The sequence below is a fragment of the Rhinolophus hipposideros genome (assembly GCF_964194185.1).
Source record: "Rhinolophus hipposideros genome assembly, chromosome: X".
NCBI classification, from domain to species: domain Eukaryota; kingdom Metazoa; phylum Chordata; class Mammalia; order Chiroptera; family Rhinolophidae; genus Rhinolophus; species Rhinolophus hipposideros.
Genome location: NC_138046.1, coordinates 112,158,252 through 112,176,989, shown reverse-complemented (window position 1 = coordinate 112,176,989; position 18,738 = coordinate 112,158,252). Strand labels below are relative to the sequence as shown.

Here is an 18,738-nt window from a genome sequence, read left to right as displayed (position 1 = left end):
GTAGCCATCACTCTTCTTTCTCCCAAAGTGGTAGGTGGGTGGTTGGTATTGCATAATGCCTGTACTGTACTTTGAGTGAAATGCAAGTGAAAATTTATTTCTGCTCCCCTCTGTCCCCGAAACATACTTCCTAATAGGTGGTTGTCATGCTCGCTTGCTTCTTTATCTCTCACAGTATCGGGATGCCCTTTACAAGTTCATGGTGGATACTGCCGTGCTTTTGGGAGCTAATAGTTCCCGAGCAGAACATGACATGAAGTCGGTGCTTAGATTGGAAATTAAGATAGCCGAGGTAAGTCTTCATCTAAAATCTCTTCTTTTCCTTTTTTTAAAGTATATCTGGAATGAAAAAATATATAAAATAGCATTCTGTGATATTGTCCTTTGGGGCCAAGGTAGAACTAATAGCATCCCCTCTGGGAAGTAACAGGAAGAAGAACCATGACAGAAAGAAGAGCTCTTCATTTCTTCTGCCTTCCTGGTTGGCCCCCATTCAATGTCCATATGCTGCTCAGCTGTGGCCAAAGACCCTCTGATTATGTTTTCCTAGACAAACTCTTGAGTGGTTCCACTAGAAGAATAGATATTTAATAAATCCTTATTGAATTGGTTTTAATGGAAGGTAATTTTAAAGCTATTCTTTACACCATTCTCCACTCAGGGTTAGTCTGACCTAAGACTGGGATTTAGGGAAGTCTGTACTCCCATACTGGACACACAGTTTCGTGTAGAAAGTGTATAGGGCATGCTGGTAAGCATTGTTAGCTGCCTTTCTGATGCTACTTTGTACCTAACCCTGTTTTTCATTCTTTTCTTGCCCCACTTTAATGAATGTCGTTGTGTCATTATGTCATTTGTTTAGTGAAAGGCACCTTAAGTTCTTTTAGGCTAATGGAGGAAACAAAAAGATATAAGAACAAACTTGAGGGAGAATGAGAAATCTTAAATCGTTAACTTTCTTCATAGAATAACTTTCTTTTTTATAGAAGAACTAAGGTATAAAATCCTTATACATCCCCAGGATGAGAAAGAACAAATATAGCAAGATAAGCCTATGGGGGATACCTTGTAGTGGAAAAAAACCCTTTGTCAAGAAACTCTTGCATAGGGGTTGGTAGTCTTTTATAGCAAGTTGATAAAAATCCTGAAATGCATGTGAGTGCAAATGTTGCTTGGTTTTGTGTTTGGTGAGATGGTGGTGGGTGTTGAGGTGTAGAGTTGGGATGATGGATAAGGGCCAGGAGGAATTAGTGTTTCTCGGCAGCAGTGATGTACGTGTGTACCTCTCTTCAAACTCCTACTTGCAGCGTAAAAATTTCATTCCTGCGTGTCACCTTTGAAGGCTGTGCAAAGACTGCTGCAGATGTCCTGGAGTCAAAGACTGCCTCTAAGCCACGTCTAGAGGCAAATAGGAGACCCAGAGCTGTAATTTGGACCGAAGCTCTGATACATTGGAGAAGGCCTTGCCTGGAGCCAGGGATTTAGACCAAAAAGGGAACTAAAAACAGCTGGGCTGAGGCAAGACTGGGAATTGTCAAGAGGCTAAATGAATTGACAAATCCATGGGGTGGGGGAAAGTAGCTGGCAGAGAGCTGAAAATAGCTTTGAGGCCAAAGGGCTCCAGCCTGGGGCTTTGAGCCTGAGTAGAGGGAGGAGGAGTGGACATTCTCTGAGGCAGTGATTCCAACAGAGCCAGGAGGCTATTTGTAAGATACATGCAGTCTCCCGTGGAACGTGAGGAAGCACTTAGAAAAGAGGGGGCAGATGTCTGCCACTCAGCGCTCTGTGACATTGCCTTGAAAAATCCATGGTGCATGAGTTTTTGGCCAGCTAGTAATGCTTACCTCCGTCTATTAGCCCAGATCACTGGGGACGTTCGAAATTAATTAGACACATAGTCCTAGGGAAACTTCTGAAGCTTCCATGGGAAGGCAGGACAGCCTAGCTGAGCACAAATAAGTCACTAAATCCAGCCATGAAAGTGTGCATTTAACCAGTCCCAGCTAGAGAGAGATGTGCACAAGGGGAGGTCTTGTTGATGGAGTGGCCCTCGTGATTGGAGCCAAGAGGAGTTTAATGAAAAGGCTTGACAGAGGAAATGAATCGAGGCAAAGTCTCGAATACTTCAAACCCTAGGGGTGGTGGTGGTGGATGGGCTGCAAGGGTAGGAGAGTCCTGTGGGAGATGGCAAGTTTAGTGCAAAGGAATCAGATGATGGAAGGCCTTAAAGCAAAATTATGATGTGGTTCAGGGGTGGATATGGAGAGCTACTTCCTGTCCATGAAAGTTATTCAGATGGTCCATGAGGAAGATGATCATTGCTGCTCTTCTTAGATTAAACATGCAGAGGCTAGAAGCTTCAATTTGCTTTGGTGTTGGCAAAATGGCCAAAAGCATGCATGTGGGGAATGGAAGAGTGAAGAGTCAGGGCTGGAGACACAGACTTGGAAATATGTGTCTGGAGGATGACTGGACTCCTACCAGTGAAACTAGTGGGAAGAAGGGCAGCGAAGGAATGAGCTAGTGGCAGAATGCTCACAGGTGGCAGTGGTGTCCAGATAGTCTGGTGCTCTTCAGTGAAAATGTGACCCTGGGGATTAAGGGTGGACTGTGGTTCATGAAACTCTGAGGTCATTGTCTGGACGGCACAGGTGAAGATGGGATGTTTGCTTCAATTGACCAACCTCAGTTTGGCTGTCAAAACTGGGTCAGTAATAGATTTTGTCCACCCTCTTTATAGGTGTGGAAAGGATTTTGGGTAGTTATTTTTGTACTGAGGACAAAGTTTCACACTGACTAGGACAGGAAAATTTCTTTTTATTTTCTTGATCTTGCCTAAAGTGATGTCTTTTTTCTCCTCTCCTGAGTTCGGCACCACACCCAAATCTTCAAAAGCTATGATTCTGTGCAGATGTTTGGGCACCTGTAGAAAGTAGCCATGGAGTAAGAAACGGTTCCTTCAAAAGAGTAACCAAAGTCTTTTTCCCACAGATAATGATTCCACATGAAAACCGAACCAGTGAGGCCATGTACAACAAAATGAATATTTCCCAGCTGAGTGCTATGATTCCCCAGGTCGGTGACAACGATCCAAGACATTTGATCTTAACTGGTCATTTTCCACGTGACTGTGTTTTGTCTTTGTGTAAAGTTTTGCCTTGTAATACCTACTGTCAGTCTTTTCGCTTATCTTCATCTTTGTCCATCATCACATAAAATGTCCCTGATACACAGATGTGCATCAGGATGTAGATGCTTTACGCTACAGGAGACAGAAAACCTTTCCAAGACTGTTTAAAAACTTACAGCCCATTTCTTACATGGCAAAATCTAGACACTCGTGGCTATTGGTGTTGGTTTAGCTGTTTAACAGTGTTGTCCAAGACCAAAGTTCTTTCTTTCCATTCCACTTTAGTGTATTGGCTTTTCAACTTCATGTTCGATGACTCAAGGTTGCAAAGTGGCTACAAGTCCGTATATCACATCTGCCATCAGAGCAGGAAGAAGGGGGAAGGGCCGGTGGTGGCCGTGTCTAACTCCTTTACCAGGAAAACCCAAAACCTGTCTAGAATATCCCCAGATGTATTCCCTTTATTTCTTTTTTTCCTTTCCTTTCCTTTCCTTTCCTTTCCTTTCCTTTCCTTTCCTTTCCTTTCCTTTCCTTTCTTTTCCTTTCTTTCTCTCTTTCTTTCTCTCTTTCTTTCTCTCTTTCTTTCTCTCTTTCTTTCTCTCTCTCTTTCTCTCTTTCTTTCTTTCTTTCTTTCTTTCTTTCTTTCTTTCTTTCTTTCTTTCTTTCTTTCTTTCTTTCTTTCTTATTCATTTATTTTTTAAAAAAAAATTATTGGGGAATATTGGGGAACGGCATGTTTCTCCAGGGCCCATCAACTCTAAGTCATTGTCCTTCAATCCAGTTGTGGAGGGCGCAGCTCAGCTCCAAGCCCAGTTGTTGTTTTCAGTCTTTAGTTGCAGGGGGCCCAGCCCACCATCCCATGCGGGAATTGAACTGGCAACCTTATTGTTGAGAGCTCGCGCTCTAACCAACTGCACCATCCGGCCACCCCTCCCTTTATTTCTTATTGAGTAGAATTAGGGCACATAGCCATCCCTACTTACACGGAAGGCTGGCCCAGTGAGTAAGTAGTTTTCCATTTCAATAATGGAGGCAGGCAAGGGAGCAGAAAAAAAAAAAGGAAAAGAAAAGAAAAGTTGGAAATGAAAAGTTGGAAATGACCTTTGGGGTAGCGGGTTAAAAACTCCAAGATAGTGATGCGTTAAAGAGAGGACACAGTTACTTTTCGTTGCCGCTTGTTTCCCTGTGTAAGAAAGGCTGTGCCAGAGGGAAGACCAGTGATGTATTTGAGCATCTGTCTGTGTAGACATGGGAGTGAATAAGTATGGGAGCTGGGGAGAGTGGGGGGCGGGCAAGGGGGCTGGGGGCAAGGGCAGGAGAGTGCAAGAGAGAAGGAGGGAAGGGAAGGAGAGCATGGAATGGAGGGGAGGGTATGGGAGAGAGAGAGCGAATGAAGGAGGGCAGAGTTGAGGAGGGAGGGAGAGTGCTGGAGGGGCCAGGGGAGTGAGTGTACATATTACTGGGTGAGTGTGTATGTGTTGTCCGTATGCAGATGGTACAGAATACGTGCTCCATTTATGACTAAGGCAGTAGGTCTGGGTGGCAGTGATCAGGCATTTATTTTCTAGATTTGAGCAGTTGCAGCTTTAATTATTTTGTTTGAAACTGCAAGCAATGGATTATGTTCAACCGACTCTACATATTTGCTTTTCTCCTTGCTTGCTGTCCAGCAAGAGGTTCTCTCACTGTTTTTCTCTCTTTCTCCTCAGTTTGACTGGCTGGGCTACATCAAGAAGGTCATCGATGCCAGGCTGTATCCCGACCTGAAAGACATTGGCCCCTCAGAGAACGTGGTGGTCCGCGTCCCGCAGTACTTTAAGGATTTGTTTAGGATATTAGGCTCTGAGAGGAAGAAGTAAGAGCTTTCTTGTGTATTTTCCTGTGACTTTTGTTTTTTTTCCCCTCTTAAATTATAAGACCTTCCCTCTTGTGTCCTTTGAAAACTGTTTTTAATGAAAGTTACATCAAAAGAGTCTTGGGGAAAATCATGGCGCCTTTTGTGACAAAGTGGCCCAAACCGTCGTCTGCTGTAATGACTTACTGCAATGACAGCAAATCCACAATATTTTTGCTCCTTATTTCTGGTCTTTCTCCATACTTTTTTCTCTGAAAACACAAATTGTTTATTAGTTTGGGGAACTAGTTATATAATGGTGTTATTTTTCTGAGACTTCTATATGAACATCTTTTTTTCCCCAGTTCATTCTTGGTCTTTTGCTGCTTTTTCACCCTGGTTTCTTTTTAGCCAATAAGTCACTTTGTGGCAATAAACTGAAGTACCTATATTGAAAAGACATAAGATCACTCTGAGAGCTGTAGAAAAATTGCACTGATGAAACAACTGTCAGCTTTTTCTTTGAAAGAATGTTTTAGAATTTGTTGTTTTGCTACTTTAGCACTGCAAAACCAAGGAAATCCTAAAAATGCCCAGGCAACAGAATTCTACCTCTTCCTGAAGCAGTTTAGATTTGACTACTGAAAATGAAGCAGGGAAAGGTCAACTAGTTTCCGAAGACAATTACTAGGCTAATTGCTGGGCCATGATTAAAATTTATATTTTCTTATTTGGACTTAGACAAGGCTATGATGCCAGAAGTTATGTTTAAGAAAAATGCACCTGCAAAAGTCCTAGGAATGAAACTTAACAATCCCCACCTACGGAAACATTTGGATACCTTTGAAGAGCTGTTGTTCTTTTTAAGATGGTATCTTCTTATGGCAAAAGCAATATGTGTTCAGTGAGTAAAGCATACAGAGTAGTAGAGATACAGAAAAGGGAGAGAAGAAACAATAAATTCACTTAAAAATTCTACCAGAAATAAGCAGTGATTCTTTGTAAATTCTCTTAAGTGAAAATTAAATCTAGAGGTAGATAAGTGTATGTGTGGGGTAGAGCCTTGCTATTCAAACTGTGCTCCATGGACCAGTAATGCCAGCAGTATCTCCTCAGCCTGTGGTAAAAATACAGATTCCGAGGCCCTTCCTCCATAGAGGCTGATACAGTAGACCTGGGGGGAGACCCAGGAATCTGTATTTTTACAAGCACCCCAGGAGAGTCTTATGCTTAGTTTTTTTGAGGGACTCACTGCATTAGAAGACTTATTCATATGTACTTCCTAGCTCTGAAATACTGTAAAATATGACCCAAATGATTTTCTACTCCTATGCGTTACTGGGCACATTTTAAATTTTGGTGGTAATTTCTGTTGAAAGGTAGAGTTTGCCATGGTATATATGTATTCTTTAGACCTAGTGAGTTGGTTTCTTCTAGTGTCTGTGTGACTTTCAGTTGTAAATTAGTAGCTACTTTAAGAAATTGTATTAATTTTACTTCCAAAAACCTAATTGACAACCAGGCGATAGATCGGGCCTTGGTTTACTGTATTAGAAAAATCATCTCTATGGTGATGATTATGCTTTAGAAGTGCAGGACCTGTCATAACAAAAGGGACCAAGGAAGGCCTTGAGTAAAGGGGGATTTTAATCTGTTTCTTCTCAAAATGATAACTTGGATGGTTGTAAACGTAGTGAACAACAGTGGAAGAAATATAGATAGAAAAATTACCTGCAGACATTCTGAATCTTCACTTTTAAATAAAGACAAAAACCATCTCTTTCATATACTGTGTTTCCCCGAAAATAAGACCTAACCGGAAAATAAGTCCTAGCATGATTTTTCTGGACATCCCCTGAACATAAGCCCTAATGTGTCTTTTGGAGCAAAAGTTAACATAAGACCCGGTCTTATTTTCGGGGAAACACGGTAGTTTAGTCCTCAACAACCAGTTCATCAAAAACAACTTCTATTCTGTATATTCTTTTGAGATTTCAAGACACTACAACTTGAGAAGATTGATAATACTTTATTTGCATATCACAGTGTTGTTTAGCCTCACTTGTGTTGCATTCCAAGGGCAGTCAAGGAAATGTACCCTTGGGTCCCCAGAGTTACCATGTTAATGAGGACATGCCAGTCACTATAATAAGCACCTCTAAACTCTCATTGGTTTGCACAATCAAAATTATATTTTCGGTCCAACATGGATGTACCTGTAAGGTGGTTTCCCTCCAAGTAGTGACTCAGGAACCCAGGCTCCTCCTACCATGTGGCTCTGCCCTTCTCTGGGTGGGAGGGGGTCTTACGAATCCTCTCTATTCAGCTGGCAGATGGGGAAAGAGAGAGAGTAGAGGATCACATGGGAGGTCTTTTGTAGGAAGGCCTAGAAGTGGTGTGCGTCGCTTCTACCCATATTCTATTGGCCAGAACACCGTCATATTTAACTGGAAGAGAAGCTGGGAAGTATAGTCAAGCTGTGTGCCCGTCAGCTAAGTATCAAATAAATTGTTCTTGCCGTGACCTTGTTTTTTTCATGCCCCCACCCCCATGACACAGTGAGCACCTGATGGTGGGCATTCTTGCACAGTACATCCTCACTTAACATCATCGATAGATTCTGCGACTTGAAGCGAAACGTGTGTAATGAAACCGGTTTTACCACAGGCTAATTGATACCGTCAAGATTCAAGTTCCTACAGTTTGTCATCAACCTTATAATGAAATGACGATGTTATTTGAGAACCTGCTATAACAGATTTTGTAACTTGAAGGCCTAGTGCGGTATTTCTCATAATAGATACTTCCTAAACATTTCTAGACATTAGCCAGATTCCCCAGTCACCACTATCCACGAGGTGATATACAAGCAGAGCCCCAAAGGATAAAGAGGAGCTTTCCAGGTAAGGGAGAGTGGGAAAAGAGAATGTTGCACGTGTTGGTGGATGGGACTTGCACGTTGCCTTTGAAGCAGGAGCCTGGAGAGCTGGGGAGGCTTTGAGGGGCTGATTCAGGGTCAGGAGGTGTAGAGGAAAGGCGTCAGATGATTGTTTCTGTGACCCGCTCACCTCTCCCCCAGAGGCACCTTTCGAGAAATAGTCAGCCAATCCTTCTCAAGTTGGGTGTTTCTGCTGTGCTTCTGTTCTGAGAAGCTGTCTATGAAAATCACACATGGGTCATGTTGATGTTAACCACTATTATGGCTAAGTTATCTTTGATCCGTAAAATAACTACATGTTCCCGTTTTACTGATGAAGAAGCTGAAGTGACTTGCCCAAGGAAACACCTCTAAGAGGAGGCAGAGCTGAGATTCTAAACTGGGTCACCCTCATTTCTATGTCTTGTCTCTTTTCCATACATGTCCCATACATGGAAAAGAGACAGGTCAGACACTTCCCTGTTAGTTTTGGAGACAGACAATTCTCCTGTAATTTTCAGGGTTACAAAACCATCCTAGGTTGGTATTAGCTGCTTATTTCTTGACTATTGCTTTCCCCTTGTATCATGCCCCCTCCTGCCAGCCTGGTGGGATTAGGCTTCTCTTTCTGACTGAGTGGCTGTGGGGAGCAGTCACACTGACTTCTGGCAGGTGGCACATGGCACAAAACTAGAGCAATGAGATCCCTCAGAGGTGGTGCCAGAGACTGTGCTGGCCCTTGCGGTTCAAGGGAGTAGGTGGCCAGGGTAGGGCCATTTGGGGGCATGAGCTGCAGGCTGCCAGTGGGGAAAGGAGCTGGTGTTCAAGGTTGAAAGGAGGTGTGAGGATGCAGTGATGTGCTGGGTCCCTCAAGTTTTGCGCATGTCTTCCCAGATTTATGGTGAACGATCTCACATGGACAGTTTGAAACCAACTCTGGTGGGAGTATTTACACCATGGAAATTAGCAGATGCTACAAATCAAGTTCTTCTTTTTCTTGGCAAACCAGTTGTCTGGTACATCACTGAGTGAGGGGTACTGCAGACTTATTATAGTAAAATAAGACCGGGTCTTATATTCATGTTTGCTCCAAAAGACGCATTAGAGCTGATGGTCCGGCTAGGTCTTCTTTTCGGGGAAACACGTCATGGCCCACACAGAGCAGTATGGGCTTTCCTTGCCTGAGAGCTTGTTAGGAATACAGACTCTCAGGCTCCGCCCCAGACCTACTGAATCAGAATCTGCAGTGTAAGAAGATCCCCTGGGGATTCATATACACATTACAGTGTAAGAAGCACTGATCTGGGATTTAGAAAGTCCCAGTTTAGCTATGTGCGCAGAAAGATGAGGAGATGGAGTTTTCCTAAACCAGTGCTTCTTAAACTTGACAAGCATCAGAATCCCTGGAGAGCTTGTTAAAACTGGCTGCTGGGCCCCACCCCCAGAGCTTCTGATTCAGCAGCTCTGGGGCAGGTGCACGAGTTTTCTAACAAGTTCTCAGGTGATGTTTATGTTCCTGCTCTGGCGACCGCTTTGGAAAGCCCTGCCTTAGGCAAACCTTTGGGCAGCCTCGAAAATTTAGGAAGATCACTTCGGCTTTGAGAACCTTTGAAAAGAACCTGTTTAGCTCACCAGCGGTTGTAAGACTGAGAGGAGCAAATGCAAGCGCTGGAATCTGAAGGCCCAAATGTTAGTCCTGGATTTGACACATCCGTGGAAGTCCCTTGACCTCTGACCTTTGTTTTCTTCATCTGAAAATGGGGACAATAATAAGAACCACCCTGTAGCATCGTCATGAGGATCAAAAAAGGTACTTTATGATCTCTTAAATGGAATACGAATCTAAGCTGTCATTAATTGAGAGCAAGGGGCAGCAAAAGCTTCTTAAAATCTTCCCAGAGGCTTTCGGAAATTATTTCATGTTGCTCTCTTAGTAGTGGGATTCTTCATGAGATGCTTTGCTTTCCTCTATTTATTGTCATTTGAGGAAACTACCATGCTGCTGAAAATGCTTTTTGAAAAAAAAAAAAAAAGACATCGCATGTTATTTTCAAGGACTGTTGTTGAGTCTGATTTTTGTTTTGCTTTTATTTGGCTTGTCTGAGCATTAGGTGACAATGACTCAGTCATTATGGTCAGATCTGCTCCTGGAGTGGTAATGTTAGCTCTCCAAAGCTGTGTGCTTCCCGCGTTCTTTCAATATATTTATAACACACTGGAGCAGCTCTTCAGCGCCATTGTCTCTGGGCAAGCTTCCCCGCATTCCCTCTCCTGTCTTTCCAAGGGCTTATTGTTATGCTAGCATCTTAGTAATGCCTTGCCCCTGAGGACCTCACACACTTTCTTTCACACCCACAGATTTCTGCCAAGTGCCTTTGTCAGAGTGTTTTGGGGTCTCCATAACTGGCCGGGAAATTTTTGCTGAATTACAGGCATTAATTCATCACTGTAGCATGGGAGAAAAAACGCACACAGGCTTAGAGTGAGACACACCTGGCTCTGGTCTAGCCCCCATCACCTATTACACCGGTTCTCCAACTTAGTTGCTTGTGGGGCCGAGCTAGAGGAAATGGAGAAACAATATTTATGGTGGGTTCCACTCTAGAGCTTCTGATTTAATTAGTCTGGAGGGGCCTGGACATCTGGACCTTTAAAACTCCCCAGGTGATTTTGCTAAGTTGGAGACCCACTGACTAAATGATCATGAGGAGTTACTTAATGGTTCTAGGCCTCAAGTTTCCTTGTAGGTAAAATGGATACAATGACACCTCTCCTATAGTGGTTCTGTAGGGGTTACAGATAATGCTGACATGATATGATTTCAAGGGACCTGGCAAGACCCACATTCATAAAACCCCAGTGTACTTCCCCCACAATGCCTCTTCTACCACCATCAGGCCCTATCCTAACAATCTCCACAGTTAATCGGGCTCACCACTGTCCCCTTGAAGGAATATCTTTTGAATTCACGTAAGGATATCTGCCTCCTTCTCATCTGCACCCATGGATCCAGTATAGTTCTCACATCCAACAAGCAGTGTTTTAAAGTTGAACGACTATAGACCGTGTGTTAGAATCAGGCTCTGCCCTCTAGATGTCCTCTACACTGGCCCATGAGTGCTGCCTGTATCTCTCTACTGTAACTGGCCTTTGGGCTTTCCTCCGAGAGGACTGACTGCTCACCCTCCCCTCCGACATATACCCGTAAGCCATTCCTACGTTACTTAGCTTGTCCAAAGTTCAGGTTCCTGCTTCACAGCCCTAAACCTTCCATCTTTTAGGCATAGAATGGTCCCGTCCCTCTCATGAAGCCTACTTATATCCCTCAGTGTAAGGTGTGCGCTCCTTTCAGTGAAGTGTCTGGCACGCACTTTTGGGTGCCAGGGTCTGCCAAATCATTATATATGCACTTGTCTCATTTCCCCTGCTCAGCTATTAGGCTGGTGCAAAAGTAATTGCGGTTTAAAAGGTTAATAATTGCAAAAATCGCAATTACTTTCGCACCAACCTAATAAATGCTTCAGGAGACCAGGGACTCCATCTTTCTCACCTTTCCATCATCCCAGTACCTAGAACAATTTGTACGTGTCTGGGTGCTCAGGATGTGCTGATTGAGAGCAAAGAGGATCCCTCATGTACTTACCGTGTGTCCCTTCAATGAAAAAACCTGATTATATGAACAAGCCGACATCTCAAGTCCTCTGCCCCCCAGCTAGACTCTAAGTTCTCTGAATATAGGTGCTGGGTTCCTATTTCTTTACTTTCCTCATGGCATCTGGAACAATACTTGGGCAACAGTAAATGCTCAGTGAGTACTTCTTGTCTTACTCAGCAGCAGGGATGTGAACTCAAAAGCTACAGGATTGAACTAAAACTGTATGTTTATTATAGTAGCCTCAATAAAGCATGGACGAGGGCTAGGCTTTGCTGATGAGAGCAGTGGTCTCCGAGGGGAAGTGCACATACCCCAGCAATGTCCACTGAATCCGAGAAGAAAATTTTAGAACTTCTGTATGTCTTTATTTTTTATTGAAAAAATAATTAGGCTTTTTTGAGTTCTATATAGATGGCTATAGACCCTTCATTTGAACTCCATGACACACATGGCGGGGTGGGGGTCAGTGGTAGTTTGTTTTCGTTAGGTATACTGAAAAAAATCTTGAGCTGTTTATGTATACCTATAGGTTTATAAATTTTATTATCTGGTTTAATCCTCAAAAATGGAAAAATGGCTTTGAAAATTCATGCAGAGAAACAGGAATTGAAGCTATTACTAATAAAATAAGCACAAGTCAATGGCAAGAAAATGGCAGAAGTGGCCCTTATCCCAATCTAGTATGCCAGCTTGGTTAGCCATATGACAAGGTAAAAACAATGGTGGTTTAACCAGATCTGACAAGGATATGGTCCAAAATGTTTTGAAATAATCAAGAAGACTACTTTAAATGTGGATTTACATCCACTGTCATTGTTGTATTACCCCAATCCTATGTGGATAACATGACTTGAAGAATTAACTAATGTTTGAAGAATTAATAATGACTTTTGAAGATAATATTTTTATTTCATTTTATCTTTTGAAATTTCTATTTCTACATTTGTTAAAACATTCCTAATATGTATAGTTCATCTCTAAGTAAATGAAAATAACTACACATGTATTAGGTATATATGCTGAAAAATATTTTATTGCTAGAAAGTGCATGTCTACTGGGATAGAGCACCATGCAAATGAGAACGTGGGTTCTTTTTAAAAAGGAACAAAAATTTAAATTATAGTAGACATACAATATTATATTAGTTTCAGGTGTACAGTGTAGTGATTAGACATTTATATAACTTACAAACTCATCACCCCGATAAGTGTAGTATGAGTGTTTTTCTTGATGGGCCAGTTACCATCATGTCACACTGCTCTCATATGGCTGGCTGACCCAAAAGCCATTTCAGGAATGTGTTATTGGTCACCATGGTAATGGCACAGCTGGGAGGAGATGGGTCATTAAAAATTCATCATCACTGTTGAGTTAGAAATTAACTCAGATCACACATCCTTCTGAGGTCAAGGCATCTTTTGCTTATAGAAAAAGGCAACACTTAACAAAGCCTAATGGATTTTTAAAAATATGTTTTATGGGCATTACATGAGTCTATGGGGTTGTTTATGTTTGGAAGTGAACAACAGCAACAAAAATATGGAATTAACTCTTTGTCAAGTATTTTCTTATTTATATTAACTTCACAATAACCCTATAAGGTAGGGTTATCCCCATTGTATGACAACGAAAGGTAAAATCAAGCAAGCTTAAGTAACTTGCCCAAGTTCACATGTCTAGTAAGTATAGACATGTGGTATTAGCCAATACATTGCTGTTTGTTTCCAAAGATAAGAATTCATATGGAGTTATTTTATCAAATCACCTAATAATTCGAAGGTATCCACAATTTCTAGACATGAAGGCTGGGCAATAGTGGACTCCGTGCTCTGAGAGGGAAAGCAAAATGTTCTCAATGAGGCCTGGAGCTAGAATCATCTATCTGTAGTAGGTGGTGAAAAGCAAGCCCACCTACTTGGTTAAGCTTATTGACATTGTATCATCTTATGTCATTTCTCAAGTGAAAGTTCTGCAGTTTTGTATGAACAAGAGGACCCTACATGGAGTATTGCCAACAGTTTTCCCTAAGGTGTTCTGCTTAGCATCAGATATCAACCTAAATACAGTAAATGTGCATTTCTCTCTGTTAACAGGACCATTGCCAACTATTTGGTGTGGAGGATGGTTTATTCCAGAATTCCAAACCTTAGCAGGCGCTTTCAATATAGGTGGCTGGAATTTTCAAGGGTAAGTTTTAAGAAGATTGCAATGTTACTTAACTGGATAACTTTACATGCTGGAACAACCCATATATTAATTAATCCAACAAAAAAAATCATCTTTAGGGATTGAACAGAGTTTTGCAGCCCAAGCTCTACTTTTTTTTTGCTTTATTTTTATTGAGGTAAACCTTACATACAGTAAAGTACACTCAAGCCCTACTTTGATGGGGCTATATAAAGATATTTAGAGCAATACTTGGGACCATCATATCGTTTTCACTCTCTACAACTTATCAACTTATTCCCATTTTTCCCCAGTGTTTTTTAACTGGGTCGTTGTAATTATAGTTTTAATATTTCTTAGTGATACATTTGTAACTATCTTTCATTTTCAGTATTCTGAATATTCAAAATGTGTATGCTTTATGTATTAGATGGTAAAGTTTCATCTTTAATTTAGGGATAGAGTTTTGTCTTTAAGTTTATCTTTAATCTTTGAATCTATCTTAGGCGGAAGAGGCCTAAATCTAGTCTCCTTCCAAGACCTTGCTTAAGTGCCTGGGGGGTGGGGGGAAGGAGGTGGGGGGATACTTTTCTTCTCACTCCCCATCTGGCTGTTTGATCTTGGTGTCTTCAGAGGCTTTGAGTACTTCTCCCACCACTAGAGCACTTAGTAATTTTGTGGCTTTTTTTTTTTTTTTACATTTTAAGGATTTTGTGACTTTAAAAAAATATTTTATTTTTCTCTCAATTTGAAGTTAAGTGAATGATGAATTTTATAAGCTATGATTTCATTTGGCAGATGCTTTAGATATCAGAGAAACTCTTAGTGGGTCATTACTCTTGAGGAGTAACACAATCATTTTGAATACATTTTGGCCCTTTAACATTACTAGAATATTGAGCTCTATAGAGAACAGCATAAAACAACTATACACATTGAGCTATAAAACAAGTAGTATATATTTGACTCCTATGGCTCATATAAAAGATGGTATCCAGCTGTTTTCCATTCTTACTGGGATGAGAAGAAGAGAGACAGGTATAAGAAGTATGAAAAATTTGAGGTTGTGTATGAGGGGATGTTTCTGGAACGTAAAGTGCTAAATATAATATTGAATTGCGAAAGAAAGTTGTAGGGTCTCTTTCTCTAGAGATTTTAAAAATGGATTCATTCCTTACCCCTGAGATGGATTGTGTTACCAGAAAGTAGAGGGAGAATAGATGTACTTAAGTGTTAGTCCCATTCGCCCTGTACCAACAATCTGGGTCTAACATTGTTCAAGGGACGCCTCCTGCCACCATTCTCAGGGCCTCCCTTCCTCACTGCCTGCCTTCACTTTGCATCTTGAGTGCTCTGAACTCCCAACCTCCAAAGGGCAACTTAAATAATATTTATTTCTTTGCTTTCATCCCCAAGAATAAACCTTTGAGCCTTTCAAGTCCTGCTTTGAAACCTCCTTCCTTGTTTGTAAATGTTTTCTTGTAATGGTTTAATTGGGACAGATGGGGAAAACATTTACATCTGTTTTTTACTTGACTACCGCTGTGTTCTTTGCTATGACATAATGTAAATATGTTTCCTGGGGTTTTCATGGTGGGCCACGTTCTCCATGTTCTCCTTGTGAGTGTACTACCCAGAGCAAGGAAACCCTCACTGAGCAAGAACTTTGATCACCGATGGATTGTAGGTCTTTCTTGATGGAACTTTAGTTCTCAATGGATATTAAATACTATCTGGACACTTGGGCGGTATCCCCTCACATCCCTGCAAACTACAGAAGAGCTATGCTATTGTCTAAATCCTTTGCTTAATGGGGAAAACTGGAAGGAAAGGAGAACTACATGATTTTTCACTGTCAAAATATTTTCATTTAGTTTTAAGTATAACTGGGGACAAGCAGAATTTTTTTCTTTATCTAATTTCACCCTTGGCTCTACAATCTGACACATATATATGGGTTGGGGTGTGCAGTGTTTCTTAGACTGTTTTCTTAAGGTTGTTTGAGGTGTTTTTTTTTCCCCAGCCATAGGTTTTATCCAAGTGAAACTCAATGTGGATTGATTATCTTCCACAGGTAATCCAGGGGACCACAACTTTGTTGCCTCAGTGGGACAAATGTGTAAACTTTATCGAAAGTGCCCTCCCTTATGTTGTTGGAAAAATGTTTGTGGATGTGCACTTCCAGGAAGATAAGAAGGAGATGGTAAGTGCTGCTCCCAGCTGGTAAAAACAATGGCAGCTACTCAGATCTGACATGGGTATGGTTAACAGACCAGTGTCAGCCTTCCAGCTCTTCCAGCAATGAATCGAGATAATGGTTTCACTTCCAAGACGAATAAGTATAGTACCATCTTAACTAAAAACTGAAACATACAATGTAGTCAGGAAAATTAAGAAAATTTAGAAGTGAGAAAGCAAGCGTGAAATCATGCCATACAGATTCAGAATTTCTCCTGTAGAGATTAAATGTGTGAAGTCTATGCTTAGGAAAATAAAGGGCCTAGATAATTTTATGATTGGGTATTTGAACTGTTGTAATTACAGAAGGTAGAGGTTTTCCAGTCAGGCCTCTCTGTTTTAGAGATGAAGAAGTTGCAGACCCAGAGATGAAGTGATTTGTAATATATTTAACAACTATTAAGTGGTTTAGAAATAGAAATAAGATACAGGTTATTTTCTCCTCTCCTTACACTGTTTTTCAAAAACTAAAGGGGCGTGACATTTATCTCACAGAGAATACTGTGTCGATTTTTTTCATAAATTTAAAAAGAAATCCTTTTATTTTGGAACTTTCTAAACATACGAAAGTGGAAAGAACAGTGTAATGAACTTCCATGTACTTGGATCCCTGGCTGTGTGTAATTGTTGTAATGGCATTAATGGTCCAGCCAGATACATCTAATAAAAGCTGAGGTTTAATTTCACTCATTTACTTAATGAATATTTGTTGACCACCTATTATATTCCAGGCACTGTTCTAGGCACATAGGATACATAAGGGAACAAAACAGACAAAGATCCCTGACCTCATTGAGTCAATATCTAAATGGGGGGACTGGTGAGCAGATGACACAAAACACAATGCATAAATTAATAAGTGTGTTAGAAGATGATAAGGACTCTGGAAGAAAAGTAAAAAAGTGAAAAAGATCAGGAACCAGGAGCACTAGAAGGTGCAGGTGTGTGGCGTGGGTTGTAGGATTAAATAGGATGGTCAAGGAAAGCCTCACTATGAAGATGACATTTGGCAAAGATGTGAAGGAGGTGGGAGAATTCGCTATGGCAGCTATCCGGGGCAAGAGTGTTCTGGCAGAAGGAACAGCAAAAACCATAAGGCAGGGATGTACCTGGAGTGCTCCAGGGAAGATCATGAGGCTGGAGTGGGATGAGTGAGGGTGAGAGCAGCAGGTGCTGAGGTCAGAGCAGTAACAGGGATGGTGGCATCTTATAAGGCCTGTAGGCCATTGTAAGAATGTTGACTTTTACTCGGAGTGAAGTGGGGAGCTAAGGCAGGCTCTTGAGCAGAGGCCTGATGTGACCTGACTTATGTTGACAGGATCACCCTGGCTGCTTTGTTGAGAAGAGACTGTAGGGGGTCAAGGATAGAAGCAGGCAGGACAGTTAGGAGACTATTGGAGGGACCAGGCCAGAGATGATGATGGCTCCAACCAGGTGGGAACAATGGAAGTTGTGAGAAGGGGTTGGATTCTAAATACATTCTGGATGGTAAAACCAACATAATTTACTGACAGATTAGATGAGGGATCTGAGAGTAAGAGTTTTGAGTCTGATTAAACGAAAGTATGGAGTTGCTGTTAATTTATAAGGGGAATACTCTGGGAAGGCCAGGTTTGGAAGAGAAGATCAGGAGTTTACTTTTGGCCATGTTGAATTTGAAATGTTATCAGACTTCCACGTGGAGATGTCAAGGAAGCAGTAGGGTATTAGAGTCTTGAGCTCAGGACAGATGTCTGGGTTGAAGGTTAGAGGGGAGAGGAGAAGTTCTGAAATAGTTGTCCAGGGCAGTGGGAGAGTGAATATACTGAGGAAATAGAGAATGGCTGCCTGGAGGCAGTAAAGGTCTAGGTGAGGTTGAAAGTTACGAATTTAAAGAGATTCCTCACGTTGGCAGTGTGTTCTTCTCCGTCTGTTTCAGCTGCATTAGAGGAAGGGGTGTATTTTGAATAAGAAATTTGGATCTAGCTGGGCGTTTTGTGTGTGCGTGTGTGTGCACGTGCGCATTTTCTTTGTGAAGAATTATATTTTACAAATGGCATGGAGCAAAATATCTAGGCATGATTAACTAATGTAGGGTAGGAAAAAATACTTTTCCCTCTTCCTTCTAGGTTCTTGGTTGAGACACCTCTGTAATCAAGGACAGAGTAACGCGAAAAATGAACAGAAGTTTAATAACACATATACCTCCTGTGTGCTTGAGAGAGACTCAGGAAAACTAACTCCATGAAATGGCCCAAACCATCACCTTAAATATACCATTCCCAGCTAAAGACAAAAAGAAGGTGGGGAGGGGGGAATTCGGTTCTGGGAAGTGACCAGGCAAAGCACAGTAAACAAGGCTAAGGCTGTTATGCAGATTTAAGTCCATGCCTTTTGTATTGATAAAAGCTTCTAGAGATTTAGTCATCTTCTTCTTCCTGGTACAGAGAGGGAGACACCTTACAATGGAGATTTCCCTTATGAATGCTAATTTCTCTCACTAGTTTCAGAGCTTCTCCTGTGTCTGCAACCTCTCAAAAATAATCAGCCCCAAACTGTGTGCCAAAGAGGCATATTTTGGAGTGGTATATTTTGCTCCCTTTCACTAATAACAATCCGTTATAGTCAATCAGATACACATACATGAGCAGCTTGGATACAGGTGGTTAATAAATAGTGACTTTAAAGACAAAGATATAAAAAAGTCTGTTGAGTTATGATAATTCACATAGTTGGTGTTATGTGTTGATATGTAATACATAACCATGTGTTTTGTGCTGAAGTTGGTTTTGGAATATCATAAATCTAAAGATATATA

The 18,738-nt window shown here is 41.4% G+C and overlaps 1 protein-coding gene across 1 annotated transcript in view; it reads left to right on the top strand.

The window, feature by feature from the left end:
• The window catches only part of PHEX (phosphate regulating endopeptidase X-linked), a 191,850-nt gene that overhangs the window by 54,114 nt on the left and 118,998 nt on the right, over positions 1 to 18,738 (top strand). Inside the window, exons 7-11 of the mRNA XM_081043200.1 lie at positions 176 to 292; positions 2,992 to 3,075; positions 4,840 to 4,985; positions 13,631 to 13,724; positions 15,778 to 15,906. Of these exons, the coding sequence (XP_080899326.1) occupies positions 176 to 292; positions 2,992 to 3,075; positions 4,840 to 4,985; positions 13,631 to 13,724; positions 15,778 to 15,906 (570 nt within the window). The remainder of the gene's footprint in view (positions 1 to 175; positions 293 to 2,991; positions 3,076 to 4,839; positions 4,986 to 13,630; positions 13,725 to 15,777; positions 15,907 to 18,738) is intronic.